Raw genomic sequence first — 15,297 nt, forward strand, 5'->3', positions numbered from 1 at the left:
GCGCCCAAGCGCACCCCAACCGAGCAAGATGGTGGCGCCCCGAGGCCGGACTTGCAAACGTGTACATGTATAGCACTGCCAATTCCAAGAACTTGTGCCGGGAGACGCGCTTTCGAATTCCCCAGAATAAAATGGTCAGATGTCCGTCTATTTGGTTCCGAACGCTTTTGTTCACGCACCCGCGTGAACGCGACGCCGATGCCAAACGATTTCGCCGTGACTTGTCGCTGCGACTGTGCTGTGGGTAAACCTAGGAGTGCTAAATTTTTTGTCTGGCAAACATAACATGCACGTGAAAAAAAAAAAACGCTCGCATGCTTAAAAAGTATTGGTCTGAGCAACACCGATTCAAGTTCGCAGCTGGCCATCCATAACATCAAAGCACAACAGCCAAGTCATTTGAACTCAATATATCAACTTTATTAGTCTCCTTTGGGCCCCGATGGAAAACACGTTCTCAGAGGGCACAGAAAAGAGCTTTCTTATTTTTTTTTTTATTAGAACATTGTTCAACAGAGTTCAACAACGAGATTGCTGCGAGAGCGTTTCGCTTTCATTTTTCTTCCAAAAAAGGTATGTACAGTAGTTATTTTACCGTTTTATTGTAAATTCACACAAGAGACTGTTCTTCCCTCGTCCCCATATTTACAAAGAGAGCATGCAGTGAGGAGTTTTGATTCCATTCTCTGGTTGGTTAGAAAAAAGTTAGTCTTGAGGACAAAGCTTAGATGTGCGCGTCTTGGCATCACGCTCGTCAAATGTTCACACATGCACGCACACGCACACTTGGTAACCGCGGAAAAAGCACGCACATGAGTCGAAGAGGTAACGAAAAAAAGAAAAACACGACTCCAGAGGTGGACATGTTGAAAAAGGAATCCTTCTTGACAGCTGGCACAAAAAGTACCAAAAAAGAGAAAAAAAAAAAGAAACTGACAGACAACGCAAGATATGCAATGCAGGGCAACACAACGTTTGCACTTTGTTTCACAATCCCTAGGAAATATTTTACAACCATGTTTATTCTGCCTTCATAGCCTAAGGCGAGCTCAGCCCACACCGCGAGGGCCTTGGTCGCAACGACACAGAGACAGCCCTTTGGGTCAAGTCCCCGCCCATAGTAAAAACAGCCGGTAGTTTGTACAAGCCACGAACAGATGTCTTAGATGCGCAATCGAAGCGTATAGGATCGGGAATGAGAATTAAAAAAGAAAAAGAAAGAAAATTATGGAAGCTAGTTTTGTCCACTCGTGAAAAACGCCTGGACAGGTCTGCCTGTTGGCTCAACGCTGGCGCGCAGAATTTCGGGGTACACCTGCATTCACTTGAACTATGGATGCTTTTCGTTGCAGCGAGCATGTAACAGTTCTAATCCAAGAGCAACTGGTGTTACCCTTATATACGTCGCAAGTTATCCAATTGAACCCGGCTATATATCAATTGATGCCTGCAGGGAGTTGCCAAGGTACCTGGCCTTATCGGTCTGCTCCCGCTTACTTTACACTCATCTCCCTCCAAGGTGCACCGGACGACTCGCACAAATCAAATACTGCCGCTACCCCAACGGAAGCCACTCGGGCCAATGCAGCAGCAGGATCTAGCCATGTGACCTCGTGTTCTGGCCACCGTTGCACCCGACCACAAGGTCACATGACACACTTGCTACCCTGGATTGGCCAGGATGGCTTATGGCATTGGCTGTGGTCCACCTTGGAAAGGAATTGAGTGCGGTGCCATCTGCTTAGAGGGGATCGACAAATCAGTCATTGTACCTGCAACTGCTTAGGCAAGTTTAGTTTCACGTGGTATTGCAGCGAGCACACACGAGCCAGCGTTGCAATTACTCCCTACAAGACGTGTGCTCTTGCAGACGTCACAAGGTTCCACGAACGTCCAGCGAACTTCTCTTAGACCGTACGCTCGTTTTAAGTTTCCCGAAGAGACTGCGTGCGTTCGTGATGCTGATAACTCGACACATGGCAGATCTGTTCAGGCATGGCATAGATTTCGAAGACGGCTCCGAGTGAACAAGGAACGAGGAGGCCGCCTCCGGGGCAGGAGAAATGGGAGGTCACGTTCGTAATGCACGACGACAGGCAACCCAGGGGAAAGAAAAATATGTTGCCCTCGACACCGCAGAGCAAAACATCTGAGCAAGAAGAGATGAAAGAAACAGGAGAGCGCAAGACGTGCGCGGGTCGTCACCGCCACGGCACAAACTGGCGTCCCGACACGCCGAAAGGGCAACCTCGCGGAGTTGCGAGACCTGCACCCATTCCGCGGCCGTCGTTCCAGCAACGCAGCAAGGCGTCGCTCGTCTTACGAACAGGGCTCTTGTCGAAACAAAGAGGTCACCATTTTTCTTTTCCTTCGCCTACCATTTGTTCTTGAGACGTCATGCGTTAACACATCTCCTCCTTTCCCGTTGGCGCGACCGCCTCACCGGGTCGGCGCACTCTGCCGCAGTCACTCCCCTCTCTGCAAGGAGCAATCTGGGTGGTCCAAACTAGCCGACGAACCGCCAAAGACGAGTGATCCAAACAAACAAAGTCACGGCTGTTATTGCAGTGTACTTAAGGCCACATCGACGTTACTTCGCAAACTAAAAATGGCCTGCTAATCAGAACAAATGTTTTGCAGCTTTCTCCCCAACCCCCCCACAATGCAGCCACTATACATACCGCTGGCAAACAGTTGCTATAATCAACGCTTGAAAAGCGCGGTCGCCGCTTTGTGCAACACGCACGCGACAATCGCGCAGTTTATTTTGTAGTTTTTTCGCAGCGAAACGACGTTTTGTGCCACGATCCTACCTCTGACATCACAACCATTGTCAGGGAGACGGTTTGGCTCCCCTTTTATTCGGCGCGTCATTGCGGGGGCTGCCTCGCCTCACTTTGCATCGAGCGCGGCACCAGATTCCAAGCTCCGGGAACTGTTCTCGCTAATTTCGGTCCTGTTGAAGCCACCGAACGAACAGCCCTCCGTTTCATATGCCGATCTTACGTCTTTTAGCGAAACCTTGCGTTCAACGTTGTGGAGACAGAGGCCTCGACAGTGCTCTGTTGTTCGGCGACTCCTTTGAACATTTCCCGGGAGCAAGCTCGAAAAGAACTCGGACACAGACATGTTTTTAGAATCACTTTGAAAAGAGAAAATTGAAAAGATCTGAAGATATGACTAAAAATAAATATCTAGAGGAAAAGATTCAACCATGTTCATTAGGGTTTTTAGGCAGCCATCTTGAGCAAATGTGTGGTTCAGAATCTCACTTTTCAAGTGCAAATGTAAAATAATAGAGTGGAATTGAACCCTGAACAGATTGTACTTTAAACTTCTTTTTCTGCAGAAGTTGAACTTAACCCTCCAGGAAAATGGCAAAAGAATGCTATCTAATGCTATCTGGAAATTGCAAAGGTCGTCTTTAAAACCCGCTAGGACAGGTAAGTGTTGTAGCTTTCAACTATGGCAAAGCCTTTGAAGTATAAAAAAAAAACATGTTTAATTTAGGAACTTCCATGTGGACGCTACAGTTTACACTTTGAATCACACTCTACATGTTTTCAAAGTCGTAAAGAAGGCCACTGAATTTATTTATAAAATCTGAGTCGCTATTATATAGCAACCGTTCTGCCCGGCCTGGCATGCCATCCAGGGTAATATTCTTTTTGTGCAAATAAATATTATTATTATTATTTACTGCCATCGTTTGTTTCACAAAAGAATGAAAGAAAAAATCAAATTTATTTCAAAATGGTTGTTTAAATTTTTGTGTCATCGCAAAGTACAATCACTCCATCATAAAATCAATTTTTTTTTTCGTTTTGTTTTTTTGTGTTCAAGTTTTGTTTGGTCCTGTTCTCATTACTGCAATGGGATCCCGCTTTTCTGCAGACAGCCCCTGCAAGACGCGCCCCTCCTCCACTGCACTGGTTCTGCGCACGGACTGTAACCGACGCGACTCGAAGACTCCCTAGGGGTGTGAGGGGCGCCGGAAGAGAAAATCCTCGACGTGGAACCGCTCGCAGACAACGGAGATTGCGGGCAGTCGTAGCGAAGTTAATCGGTTTTTGGTGAAAACCTTTTGAGAAAACTGTCCTCGTACTTTCCTCTCCAAGCACGTGGACATCCAATTATAAATCTCTACGAGGAGAGCCGGCCAACATCTCCCTACGAAACAGACTATCCTCTGCTTACGACGTTGTGTTTACGGAAAGCAATCTGTTCCGAAATTGCGAGCGCGTTAAACGTTACGTTCCGAATTTGGACATGGGGAGGCAGTTTTGGGGCATGATTGAGATATCTTCACTCGCTGCATCCTAACTGTAATCATTGCCTCTCCTCATAAAAAAAAAAGAACAACAAATGCATGGACATTTAAAAAAAAAAGAGATCTGACTCTTAACCTGCAAATATGGTAGCCTGTAAATATGGTAGCCTGCAATTTCGGCACGAGGAACATACTAACTTGCTGGTATCGTGCCCAAGTATTAAATGCTAGGGTCTTTTCGAACCTGCGCCGACTTACACTCGAGTAAACGCTACACCTCAATAGAGACTCAAGCCGGCTGTGGTGCACTGTCTGGAGAGCGACGAAAGCAGCGCGAAAACAAAGGCGCCCACCAGGAAGAGTGACCACGCACAACACGGTCTTAGCAAAGGTTAATGGTTGCCCCAGACTAGGCACTTTGCAGTTGTATATATAGGAATCCTGCCTCGCAAACTTTTCTCAAAACGAACGTTAATTTTGTCGCGTGCCCGTCTTTTCGGCGACTGCGAGCGCGGCGTCCGTTCTCTGCGGGCGGTTCGAAATCACGGGAGCCCCTCCCACGGCCACCGATCGCGTGAGCCCCTCGGGGTCCTAGTTGCGGGGGATGTTTTCGTCGTTGCGCAGCTCCGACTTGAGCTTGACAAACTCCCGGGCGACCTCGTCGTTGGTGCGCTGCGAGAGGATCCGCAGGATGGTCCACCCGGTCTCGTCCATGTGGATGCGCCTGCCCAGGGGCAGCCAGCAGGCGCAGCTGCCCTGGTCGGCAATGTCGCGCAGCTGCATCACGGCCACGCCCACCAGACGGTCGTCGCGGGCAAAGCAGTAGTCCTTGACGCAGACGTGCAGCTCGAACGACGACGGTTCCTCCTCATTCCCAATGATGCTGCGTGGGGACAAAGACGGGTGTCACGCCAACCGTCCTGATTTGCAGTTCTCTAAAACTTACTAAATAGAAAATCCACAAATCGTCACAATCCGCAGTTTCCTCGAATTACTCCAAAACTTCAGCTTTGACCTAAATCGCAAAATATTGAGCCTGTGAAATATGAGTCGTTTACAGTAGTGGCTTTGATAGAATATTCTCTAATCGAATATCAAATAGTTTCTTAGTCTTTTGCTACTGTGCACCATGCTACTATATGAACTGTGGCTTGTAAACGACAAATTTGTCGCAGTTATCCCAATCGAGGGGATGTATAAATATGCGTGTCATATACACATAATATTTCTTTTATTTCAAATTTGACGAAAATAAAAACAAAACAAGCGTAAGTGACGACGCGGGCTGTTGTGACGTTGCTGCCAAATATTTGCTCTTACATGATCGCGGCGGGTTTGTCGTGTTGAGTGCGCTTCTCACCGAACACCTGCACACTGGGTGGAGTGATACCTGCAGAGCTTGCAGTGCACCGGTGCCCGCAGTGAGAAGCGCACTCAAAAAGGCTAACCCGCCGCGATCGACCCTTTGAAAAGTATGAATATCGCGGTTCACCTCAAAGCGAATATCGAATAGCATATTATTCTAAACTACTATTTGAAAATCTGAATATTCGTGCAGCACTAACAAGCACTATATTTTAGTGCCTATCTTGGTGTCCAAGACCACATTCAATCGCAATAAAATCATACTACCACTAGGGTGGAATGCGTGCATCGGCCATCGAAGTTACTTAGCTTTTACCGTAGCATTTCACTTATGCTTAATAAAGAATAGAGACAACTGAAAATGGCACATTTGTGCTAACTGCATCACACCCTTGCCTTGACAGCACACTTGCCATGAACATGTAGAACAATTATTATTTTAAAGGCGCAGCACACAAATGAAACATTGCGAGCTATATTTCAGATTTTACTTAAAATTCACATGCTAATGAAGTGTACATAAGTTGTAGATCGTCCTCGAAACGGTATAATTCTTAACAAAAGAAACAATAAGCGAGCCACATGACCGTTAACTAAACCCCATGCCATTTTGCCAACTGGGCCAGCCCACTATCAGCCTTGCACAAATTGTTGAACTTATAGTTAAAAGCTAGAAGTCAGACCTTGCCGATCTGAAGCGTTGGCAGACTCACCACATTATTACCTATACAGTCAAACCCGACTATATCGAACCCTGTTACATTGAATTATCACCTGTATCGAACAATTTTTGTACAGAGTAATGTTACAATAATAATATAGAGCAAAAACTACGGTTACATTGAACACAAGTAGCAGCCGCCACCGATATATCGAACTGCTAAAGTGATACACTTCATACCTCCAATAAAAATTTTGAACAATACCATATCTACAAAATTTGATATTAGATGTGCCCATAGCAAAATGAAAAAAAAAAAAAAAAAAAAAAAAAAACTAAATGCACATAAAAAAAATAAACAACCTTTTCTTTTGAATTATTTGCTATATCGAACTGGTAGACATTTTTTTGAGAGATCGATATAAACGGGTCTGACTGTAATCACTGGTGCTACGATGGTCAGTCACGAAGCCAAGATGCAATTAATGGGGCCCTCATCATCTTTGGAGAGCCATTTTAAGAAAAAACTTTTCCAACTAAGTTTACAATTATAGAGAGGTGATCAAAATCAGTATAAACTTACACACTGTGCCACAACCATAACACTTTCATTTTTGGCATTTCCAAAAAAGAAATGTAAATCATTTTAAAACGTGTAAAATATGTATGAAGCATGCATGCAGGAGCAGACTTACAAGTGGAAGGTCTCGTTGTACTTTGGGGACCAGTTGTTGTTCTTGGACTTGGTGGCGTGCTTTCGGCGCTTGTCGCTCAAGTGAGGACCAATCAGGTTCACTTCCACGAACGGCCGGAACATGGATGTGTTGGGCCACTTGATGTCATTGGCCGCCACCACTGAGCACGTGCAAGAAGTGCGAGTTAATCCGGTTGCAGGCACTCTTCAAAAGTGCCATTGTGCAGACCTCAAAAATTTTTTGCAGAAAAAATTAAAACAATCAGTGGGAGAGGAGGAAATGTGGGAGTACACCCTTTCCCAAATGCCACACGCTAGCACACCTAATGCACACACTCCGTTGAGTCCTCCGAACGTCGCTGTTAAGCCCGCTGTAAATCATCCTGTCCCTAGCAGTTCATATGCAAAGGACGTTTTTGCTCCCCCAATGACGCATGTAAAGAGAAAGGGAAACAATTTCCAGCCTTGCCGAAAAGCAGGAACAGGCAGAAGAAATGAACTACAAAATGCCACAAAGCCCTTTGATTTAAGAAAAAATTTATGATTTATTTGACATGTCAGCAATAAACACCTTTTATAAAAACGATCCCGCAGGAAAATATTCTTTTAAACTACCAAACCTAAAAGTTGCCTAAGATATATGCAGTGATGGGATTGGCCTTAGCCATTTGGGAGCACCTTTCGGAGCAGCCAGAACAGCGTTTTGGAGCAGCAAATATGGCCTTTGGAGTAACCGAAACAGTGTTTTAGAGCAGCAAAAGTGGCTTTTCCAGCAGATATTCTTAGAAAAACAAAAATATTTGTTTTAAGGGCTCTACAAACGAATGTACTTTGTGTGTTCTGATGTGACGTGTTGTGACGGAACTCGCTGCCAGTGTTTTTACTGCTGAGACATCCCACAAGCGTACATACAGTGCTGTAGGCGTTGCCGAGCAATTCCGAAAAATTGCTTGCTAGCGTTTTACTGATTCCCGACGTGCCAGATTTTCATCAAAGGTAGTAAGCAAACGTACAACAATGGATTGGAAGCATCCCGGCTGGTGCCTCTGTCGTGCAATCATGGTCGCATGCACGTGAGGGCAACTTCGGCAGGCTTCCAGTTGCGCGTGCTTCGTCGCGCGAGCGGAGGCAACGGCTATTTGATCAAAACCGAAACCATGCCACTCTGCTTCGTTACCAACTGATTCCCAAAATTGTATGCAAAATGTAACTTTCAAGCATACGACAAAAAAAAAAAAATGTTCAGCGGCATGTGTTTTCCAGGTCGGCAAACAAGGTACAAGCTAAAGACACATAAAAAAAGAACCTGAGCGCACTGATGCGAGGCATCGCGAGCCAGGGTCAAAACGTCAGTGGAGCGCTTTGGCAACGACTGAACTCGAGACAAATGAGCGCGCTGTGCGAGTTCAGCATGAAGACATTGCCTTCTTTGCTTTAGCTCACTTCTCTTCACCAACTTTCTTCTGCGGCAGATTTTTCATGTACTGGGGTCCCTCTCGAAAAAAAGCCCACCGAGAGAAACCTGCGTAATCAATGCTTGGACATAACAGTCTGAGTTAAAGAGGGATTTTTGTAGTAACGTATGATTTACACAAGAACAGGAATTTTGATGCACATGTGGCGGTACTTAGTTTCAATTTAGAAAGAGCCGTATCTGCAGCGACGTGGGGACGGCAACACCCGACGTCACGCGACCACGGTGACTGGAAGGCGGGGAACAAATAGTTTTCCCACGGCCATTGCTTTCAGGAGCGAGTGCTTCAGCTCACAAAATAACTCCCGCCACGCAAAAACACATGCTTTTGTATCGCAGCATGACGGCATAACTGGTACCCGACACGCTAGCGTCGGAGCGTCTGCACACCCCCGCGTTTATCGTTGAAAATATTTCAAGGAAAGACGCAAGACGAGACCCATGAGACGATGAAAGCGCGAAACGCGAAGCAGCGGGAAAACCATGCAAGACTGAACGGACGATTGATGCAGGTTACCAGGCACAAAGCCAGGGGGAGTGGGGGGGGGGGGGGGGGGGGGGAAGGGGGGGGGGGGGGGGGGCTGGATCCCTAAAAATCTTTAATTTTGGTCGAACAGGATGTTTGGACTGTTGTACCATTTTGGTCCAACAGTCCAAACAGGACAAGCGGCGCTTGTCCTGTTTGCACTTTCTTTAGTCCCCGTTTACTGTGCACTGTTGACCTTTTTGTCAAAAATCGCCTATTTTGCTGGAATCTCCTCTACCCCCCCTCCCTCATACAGCATTTTGTCATGGGCGGGCGCCCCCGAATCAAAATCCTGGCTACGCGCCTGCAGGGTACTTTGTGTGGGGCGGCCGCCTGCGCCACATAACACACGCATGCTCGATTACGGTACTCAGTTTAGTTTCGGTTTCGAAAGGCGACCGAAATTGTTTTTTTGGCGCAGGCTCGGCGCAGATTACCCATATTTTGACAAAATGTAGCAGGATGTAGCAGGGTTAGCCACTTGGAGCAGTTTGGCACAATTGGCACAGCAATCACATCACTGTATATGTGGATATAGAAATACTTCCTCACAACAGAAAGTGATATCAATGCAATGTAGTTCGCCAACGATTTGTATACAAAATACTTGTCACAACCATAGTCGGTGACAGGTTAAGAATTCAGGGGAGCTCTTCCCACCAGTATCCGCCTTGGAAGTGCAAACACTGGAGAGGAAAGGGGGCAGTTTCTGCCACATCTGCTAATCCGCTGCCATTAACATTTCGAAAAGAAGAAAAGCTCATTTCCAAAGTGGGATGGTGCACGTGCGCCTTGTGCATTCAAAAAGAAAGAGAAACTTCATGAATGTTGATATCTACACTGCAGTAAAATGTTCAAAATTAAACTGGCATGCATGAGTATATCTTAAAGGGGTACTTCAGAGAAATTTGAAATATTCCCGTCGTGTTCAAAAATAGGTTCAATATGATCCACAATATCCGTAAAAGACAATCGCACGTTTCTATTTTGAGCCTGGTGGCTGTATTTTTCGTTATAAACGGCACACTCTGGCAAGCGCTAGAAGAAGGCCGAGCGGAGACCACGTGACATCCAACGCAATCGTGACGTGGGTCGTCTCAGTACGAGCAAAGCTACGGCGAGGCCCACGTCGAGAGGATGGCCTAGTCGTTCCAGCCACCGAAGCGGCTGCTTTTGTATGAATTTTGAGTGACGGGTTAATCTTCTATAATCTTGTAGGGGGACAATAGCAACTTCTGCGACAGACAAAAGGCATTCCCGGGAGGAGGGGAGTTCCTCGTTCTCCTCTTCTCTCGTCGTAGCTGGAGGCGAGACAACCTCCGTCACTAGCTGCCAAGGTTTCTAGACGGGCATTACAAGCGAGGCGTTAGCGACATCCACCAGGTGCTCCTTACTAATCCTTTAATTCGTTCTAAAATTCCTTTTCGTGACTTTTTTAAGAAGATATTGGTATGTTCGATGTGATGCTGCTCCTTTGAACACATATAGACCAAAAAATGAGTGCCGAAATTTTGTTGTAGTATCCCTTTAAGCAGAGATGTTCTGACAACCTGTGTTATAGCTCTGTCAGACGGGCACCTAAAAGGACCTCTACGCCAAAGGCCTTTAGGATTTTCAAATGACCTTCAAGTTCTGCCGTGCCAGACAGCGCAAGCAAATGTCATTTAGACAATGTTTACAGCGATTGAAGTCTCGTAGCTCGGTTCAAACGCAAAAATCATGTTCACGCCAGAAAAATATTATTTTGGCAATATAAATATAATTTTTTAAAGTTTTTCTGAAGCAAACAAAATATTCAAAAAAAGAAAATATGACGAGTTCAGTTGAGTTATTATAACAAAGTCCACTTTAAGGGGGAACACTACCCAAAAAAAGTGAATGTTTGAACTACTTGTCTGATTTAAATGACATTTACAGGGCTTGTTTCTTTTGATTTTGAGAACATTTGTGCCAAATTTTGTTAACCTGGGTGAAGTACAAAAAATTGCAAATGTTCAAAGATGAAAGTGGGCGTGTCTGCTTAGGAAAACTATCATTTTAAAATTACTTATCAATTTGTTGTTTTCATATGTTACATTGCTTTAGGACAGTTCAGAACAGATAGCTATGGAGCTATATTTCTATATTATACCATGTTTCATGACAAAAAAGCCACATAAACACAAATATTGTTTTTTAGATTTCCATCCTTTGCCCAAAATTTGTTTTTGAGCATAAAAAAATGGCAAAAATAAAAATACAAGGTCATACCTATCTTCCCCTTAATATTTCACCGTAGAAAAACTCATAAAAATGAATCCAAGTTGTGTAATAACAAAATGATAGTTTTCCTAAAGTGATATTTATGCCAGAAAAAGGAATGGAGAAAAATGCATTCAAAGTGCTCCAACCTGAACCTTTTCTTTAGCACCGCTAAACCGAAAATAATTTATCAAAAATTAAGTATGCAGTGTACACGAATGAAACCTTCTGGGAATACTCTCTATATTTAGTTCGACGTGAGCGCGTTGGTGAAGTTAAATAAGAACAGAAAGAATAAACATAGGGACGGACAGAACAACACCTCTTTCGACTTTCAACACAACACGAAAGAGGTGTTGTTCTGTCCGTCCCTATGTTTATTCTTTCTGTTTTTATTTAACTCTCTATATGCTGGTGGATGTAATTATGACATTTTTCAAAATCAACTTTTTTTGCAGAAATTGTTTTTTTCTGGAAGGTGTCCCCCCCTAAGCGCAAGCAAATCGTTTTTTTTGGCAATTATCGGCAGCCCTGAGCGTCTCCCGCTCCTTTTCGTGCTTCTGCTACACTTTGCCCTGTTCGGTTCATCGTCGTGCTCGCGCTTGAGTTTCATCGCACGCGTCTATGTTTGTTCCCTCGATGAATATTCCTCCCAATGTTAATCCGGCTCCGATGGACCCTGCGTCTGGTGTCGCGTTCCTGATGTGCCTGCATGCCCACTATGAAGGTGCTTTGGCATCAATGAATGGTTTTTTGGCATCGATCCCGCATGCTTTGCTGACGATCAGCACCGACGTTCAATCTGCCCAACAAGAGGCTGATTGCCTCGAGGAAGGGCTCCTCGCAAAGTCATGTCAGCACCCAGGTCGCCTCGACACTCTAATGGAAGCGCAGTGACCCCTTCTTATGCCTGCGTCAGACGGCGTTCTAATGATCCTTTCACTAAGCTCCTTTAAAAAATCGGCCAATCTGCTCACGATGTTGAGTGCACACGTGGCCTACGGCGTGCGCTAGTTTGCCGGTTTTATAAAGGAGCTTAGTGAAAAGGATCTTTAGAACGCCGTCTGACACGGGTATTACTTGTGGACACTCCTTTGTTGTTCGACATATCACACGAAGTGAGAGCGAGATAAAGATTTATATATGTACAAAAAATACTAAATATATACAGTACAGTTAGTAATACACTATTAAAAGATGATAAAATATAAAGTAGAGAAATAAAAGCTCGGTAACTATAGTTATACGGAAAATCGAGAGAAGGAAAACCGAAGTCCCGAAGCGGACGATGTGAGCACGCGACGACGAGGCCTACTAGATAGCTGGGGCCGCGAGTACAGAAAACTCTTAGTAGAGCGAGGTCTGTACAAGATATATGTGAAACACACTCTTTTTTTAATTATAAAAATAAAAAAAACATTGATTTTAGGTACAAGTACAATCTTTTCTTTCAATTCGCGTCTTCAGTGTGGACTGCTGCTGACGAGAGTATGCCTTTAGCAGCAGTTAATGAGTTGTGGGAACTCAGGTTCATGAAAACGACCTCTACGCTAAATGCCATTTGAGTTGCCGTGCGCCATTGCTTAAATGACATTTACACTAAAGGTCCTTTAGCGTAAAGGTCATTTAAGATGCCTGTCTGACAGGGGTATTAGTCGTACCTAATTGAAGAAAAGATATTTGCATATAGCGACTGTATTTTTTAATTCCCTCGATTATAGGCACAGCTGGGCATGTCTACAGGTCTAATTTTATATCAAATGCGTCATTTACTTGCCGCCTTGAAGCACGCAATGACCTTTCGGAGGCCACGGTCCATAAATATACTTCGATTAAAACTGAGTTATCTGTGAAACGAAAAAATGCAAGGTTGGCGACGACCTTCGCAAGCTCAGCTGGGTTTTCGTTTCAGCCTGTTCAGTAGTGAAAGGCTTAGAAAAACTATTCAATATTCGATTCTAAAATATTCGGCCAATACCACTATTCGATTTGAATTTGCTTCAAACAAACTCCAAATCCACTCTTCACTAGCGCCTAGAACCGACAGTTGGAGATGCTCACCTTTCACGGTGATCTTGTGCTCCCCGGTGCCGGGGTGTGTGAACAGGTCCACTTGAACTGAAACCTCCCCAACGCTGCCTTCGTCTGCACCCGGCTGATCTGGAGAGTGAAGAATCAAAGAGAGGGCAGACACCACGAGAGAGTGAGCTTCATGTCAACAACTTACATTGCAAAAATCAGTCCACTTCCAGCTGGATTATGGAACTGGAAATGAGGCGGTCCAACTGGATTCCAGCTGGGTCCAGCTGGATTCCAGCTGGGTCCAGCTGGAATCCAGCTGGGTCCGGCTGGATTTCAGCTGGGTCCAGCTAGATTTCAGCTGGATCTAGCTGGGTCGAGCTGGGTCCAGCTGGAATCCAGCTAGATTTCAGCTGGGTCCAGCTGGATTTCAGCCGGATCTAGCTGAGTCAAGCTGGGTCCAGCTGGAATCCAGCTGGACCACCTTATTTCCACTTCCATAATCCAGCCGGAAGTGGACCGATTTTCGCCTGGAATAGCATCACCGTGAGGGGCCAATAAATAACCAAAAATGCTCTCAAAGTGGCATAAAGATAGAGAGTTGAAAATAGTAAGAAAGGGCGAAGATAAACGCAGAAGAACAAATCATTTACCATTGGATGGTCAAGTCTTTTTTTCCCCAAAAGCTTAGCCCCACACTCGAAACATTCGGGCTATTGCCGTCACTCAGCCACTGTCGACTGCGCTTCGTAGATACAGTCGAATCTCGTTTATTCAAACTTGAAAGGGACCGAGAATTCGTTTGAATAAAGCAAAGCTTGAATTACTGGGAGTTTCCTCCCATGGAGACACACGAGACGGGACCTTCGTTCTCTGTGTCTGTTCCTTCTACTGAAAGTTCTTCCGATTTCTTCCACCGCAGTCTCAGGTGTAATACGACATGATTAGCTACCACCAACTCGCCTGCACTCTCACCGTCTTTTCACCTGCATGTTCGTTTGAATTATCTGCAAGTTTGAATTAACGAGATTCGACTGAAGCCCATCTTCCAACATTGAGCCGGTTACATGCCAAATGAAGCGTCTGCAATAGCTGGCGTGATAATTACTGGTGCTTTACATTGCCAGCTGCACATAGACAATATCCCAATATCAGGACAAAAATGACTTGATGCAAAACTAAGCATCTGAAACAATATACCCAAAATGTCTGTTGCCGAGGCCTGCCTGGTGCTGGCTCCGCGTCAGTAACTGGCCTATTTCCAAAGTGAAGTCACTTAAGTTTCTGCAAATGTCAACATGATGACAACACATCGACGTGAAGCCGGTGGCGCGGCGGCAATTGTCCAATTTCTGATGTGAAAACAGCTTCATGTCAACGTCTAAATAAGAAGGCCATACTGCTAGATTTTCTATGTTTCTAGATTCGACATGAGCACTGTGTCGGTGCTTGGAGTACCCTGAGGGTACTCTGGGGAACCCCTGAAGGTCCTCTGAAGAGCCCGCAAGGGTACTCTACAGGACTCCTGAGTGTACTCTGGGGCACCCCTGAGTGTACTCTGGGGAGACCCTGAGGGTGCTGTGGGGAACCCCTGAGGGAACTGTGGGGAGACTGAGGGTAACTTGGGGAACCCCTGAGGGTACTCTAGGGAACTCCTCCGGGTACCCGGCGGCACTTCTGAGTGTACTCTGGAGAACCCCTGAGGGGACTCTGGGGAACACTTGAGGGTACTTTGGAGAGTCCGTAAGGGTACTCTGGGAAGCCCCTGAGGGTATTATGGGGAGCTTCTGAGGGTACAAGGGTCTGACCTTAAGGGTACTCTGGGGAACCCCTGAGAGTATTCTGGGGAGCCCCTTATGGTACAATAAACCTTTTCTGTGCACTCTTGTCCCCAGCCACCTAATAGGAATATCCGGTATGGGCGACAAAAAAATAATCCAACGTTTCAACCTGCAAATAGTAAAAAAATAAAGGGGAGGCAAAACGAGAAAGTGTGACGGTTACGCTTATATCCTAAATGCCTTCTATTGGCGTGGCAAAGGCGAAA

General features: G+C 45.4%; 1 protein-coding gene across 1 annotated transcript in view; it reads right to left on the reverse strand.

Moving 5' to 3' along the window:
• Positions 1 to 398: 398 nt before the first annotated feature.
• The window catches only part of LOC8036004 (protein unc-13 homolog B), a 281,470-nt gene continuing 266,571 nt past the window's right edge, over positions 399 to 15,297 (reverse strand). Inside the window, exons 38-40 of the mRNA XM_042288825.1 lie at positions 13,293 to 13,391; positions 6,992 to 7,151; positions 399 to 5,153 (exon numbers count right to left, since the gene is read on the reverse strand). Of these exons, the coding sequence (XP_042144759.1) occupies positions 4,862 to 5,153; positions 6,992 to 7,151; positions 13,293 to 13,391 (551 nt within the window). The 3' untranslated portion in view covers positions 399 to 4,861. The remainder of the gene's footprint in view (positions 5,154 to 6,991; positions 7,152 to 13,292; positions 13,392 to 15,297) is intronic.

The sequence above is a fragment of the Ixodes scapularis genome, unplaced genomic scaffold (genome assembly GCF_016920785.2).
Source record: "Ixodes scapularis isolate PalLabHiFi unplaced genomic scaffold, ASM1692078v2 PGA_scaffold11__112_contigs__length_91849675, whole genome shotgun sequence".
In the NCBI taxonomy this organism is placed as follows: Eukaryota; Metazoa; Arthropoda; class Arachnida; order Ixodida; family Ixodidae; genus Ixodes; species Ixodes scapularis.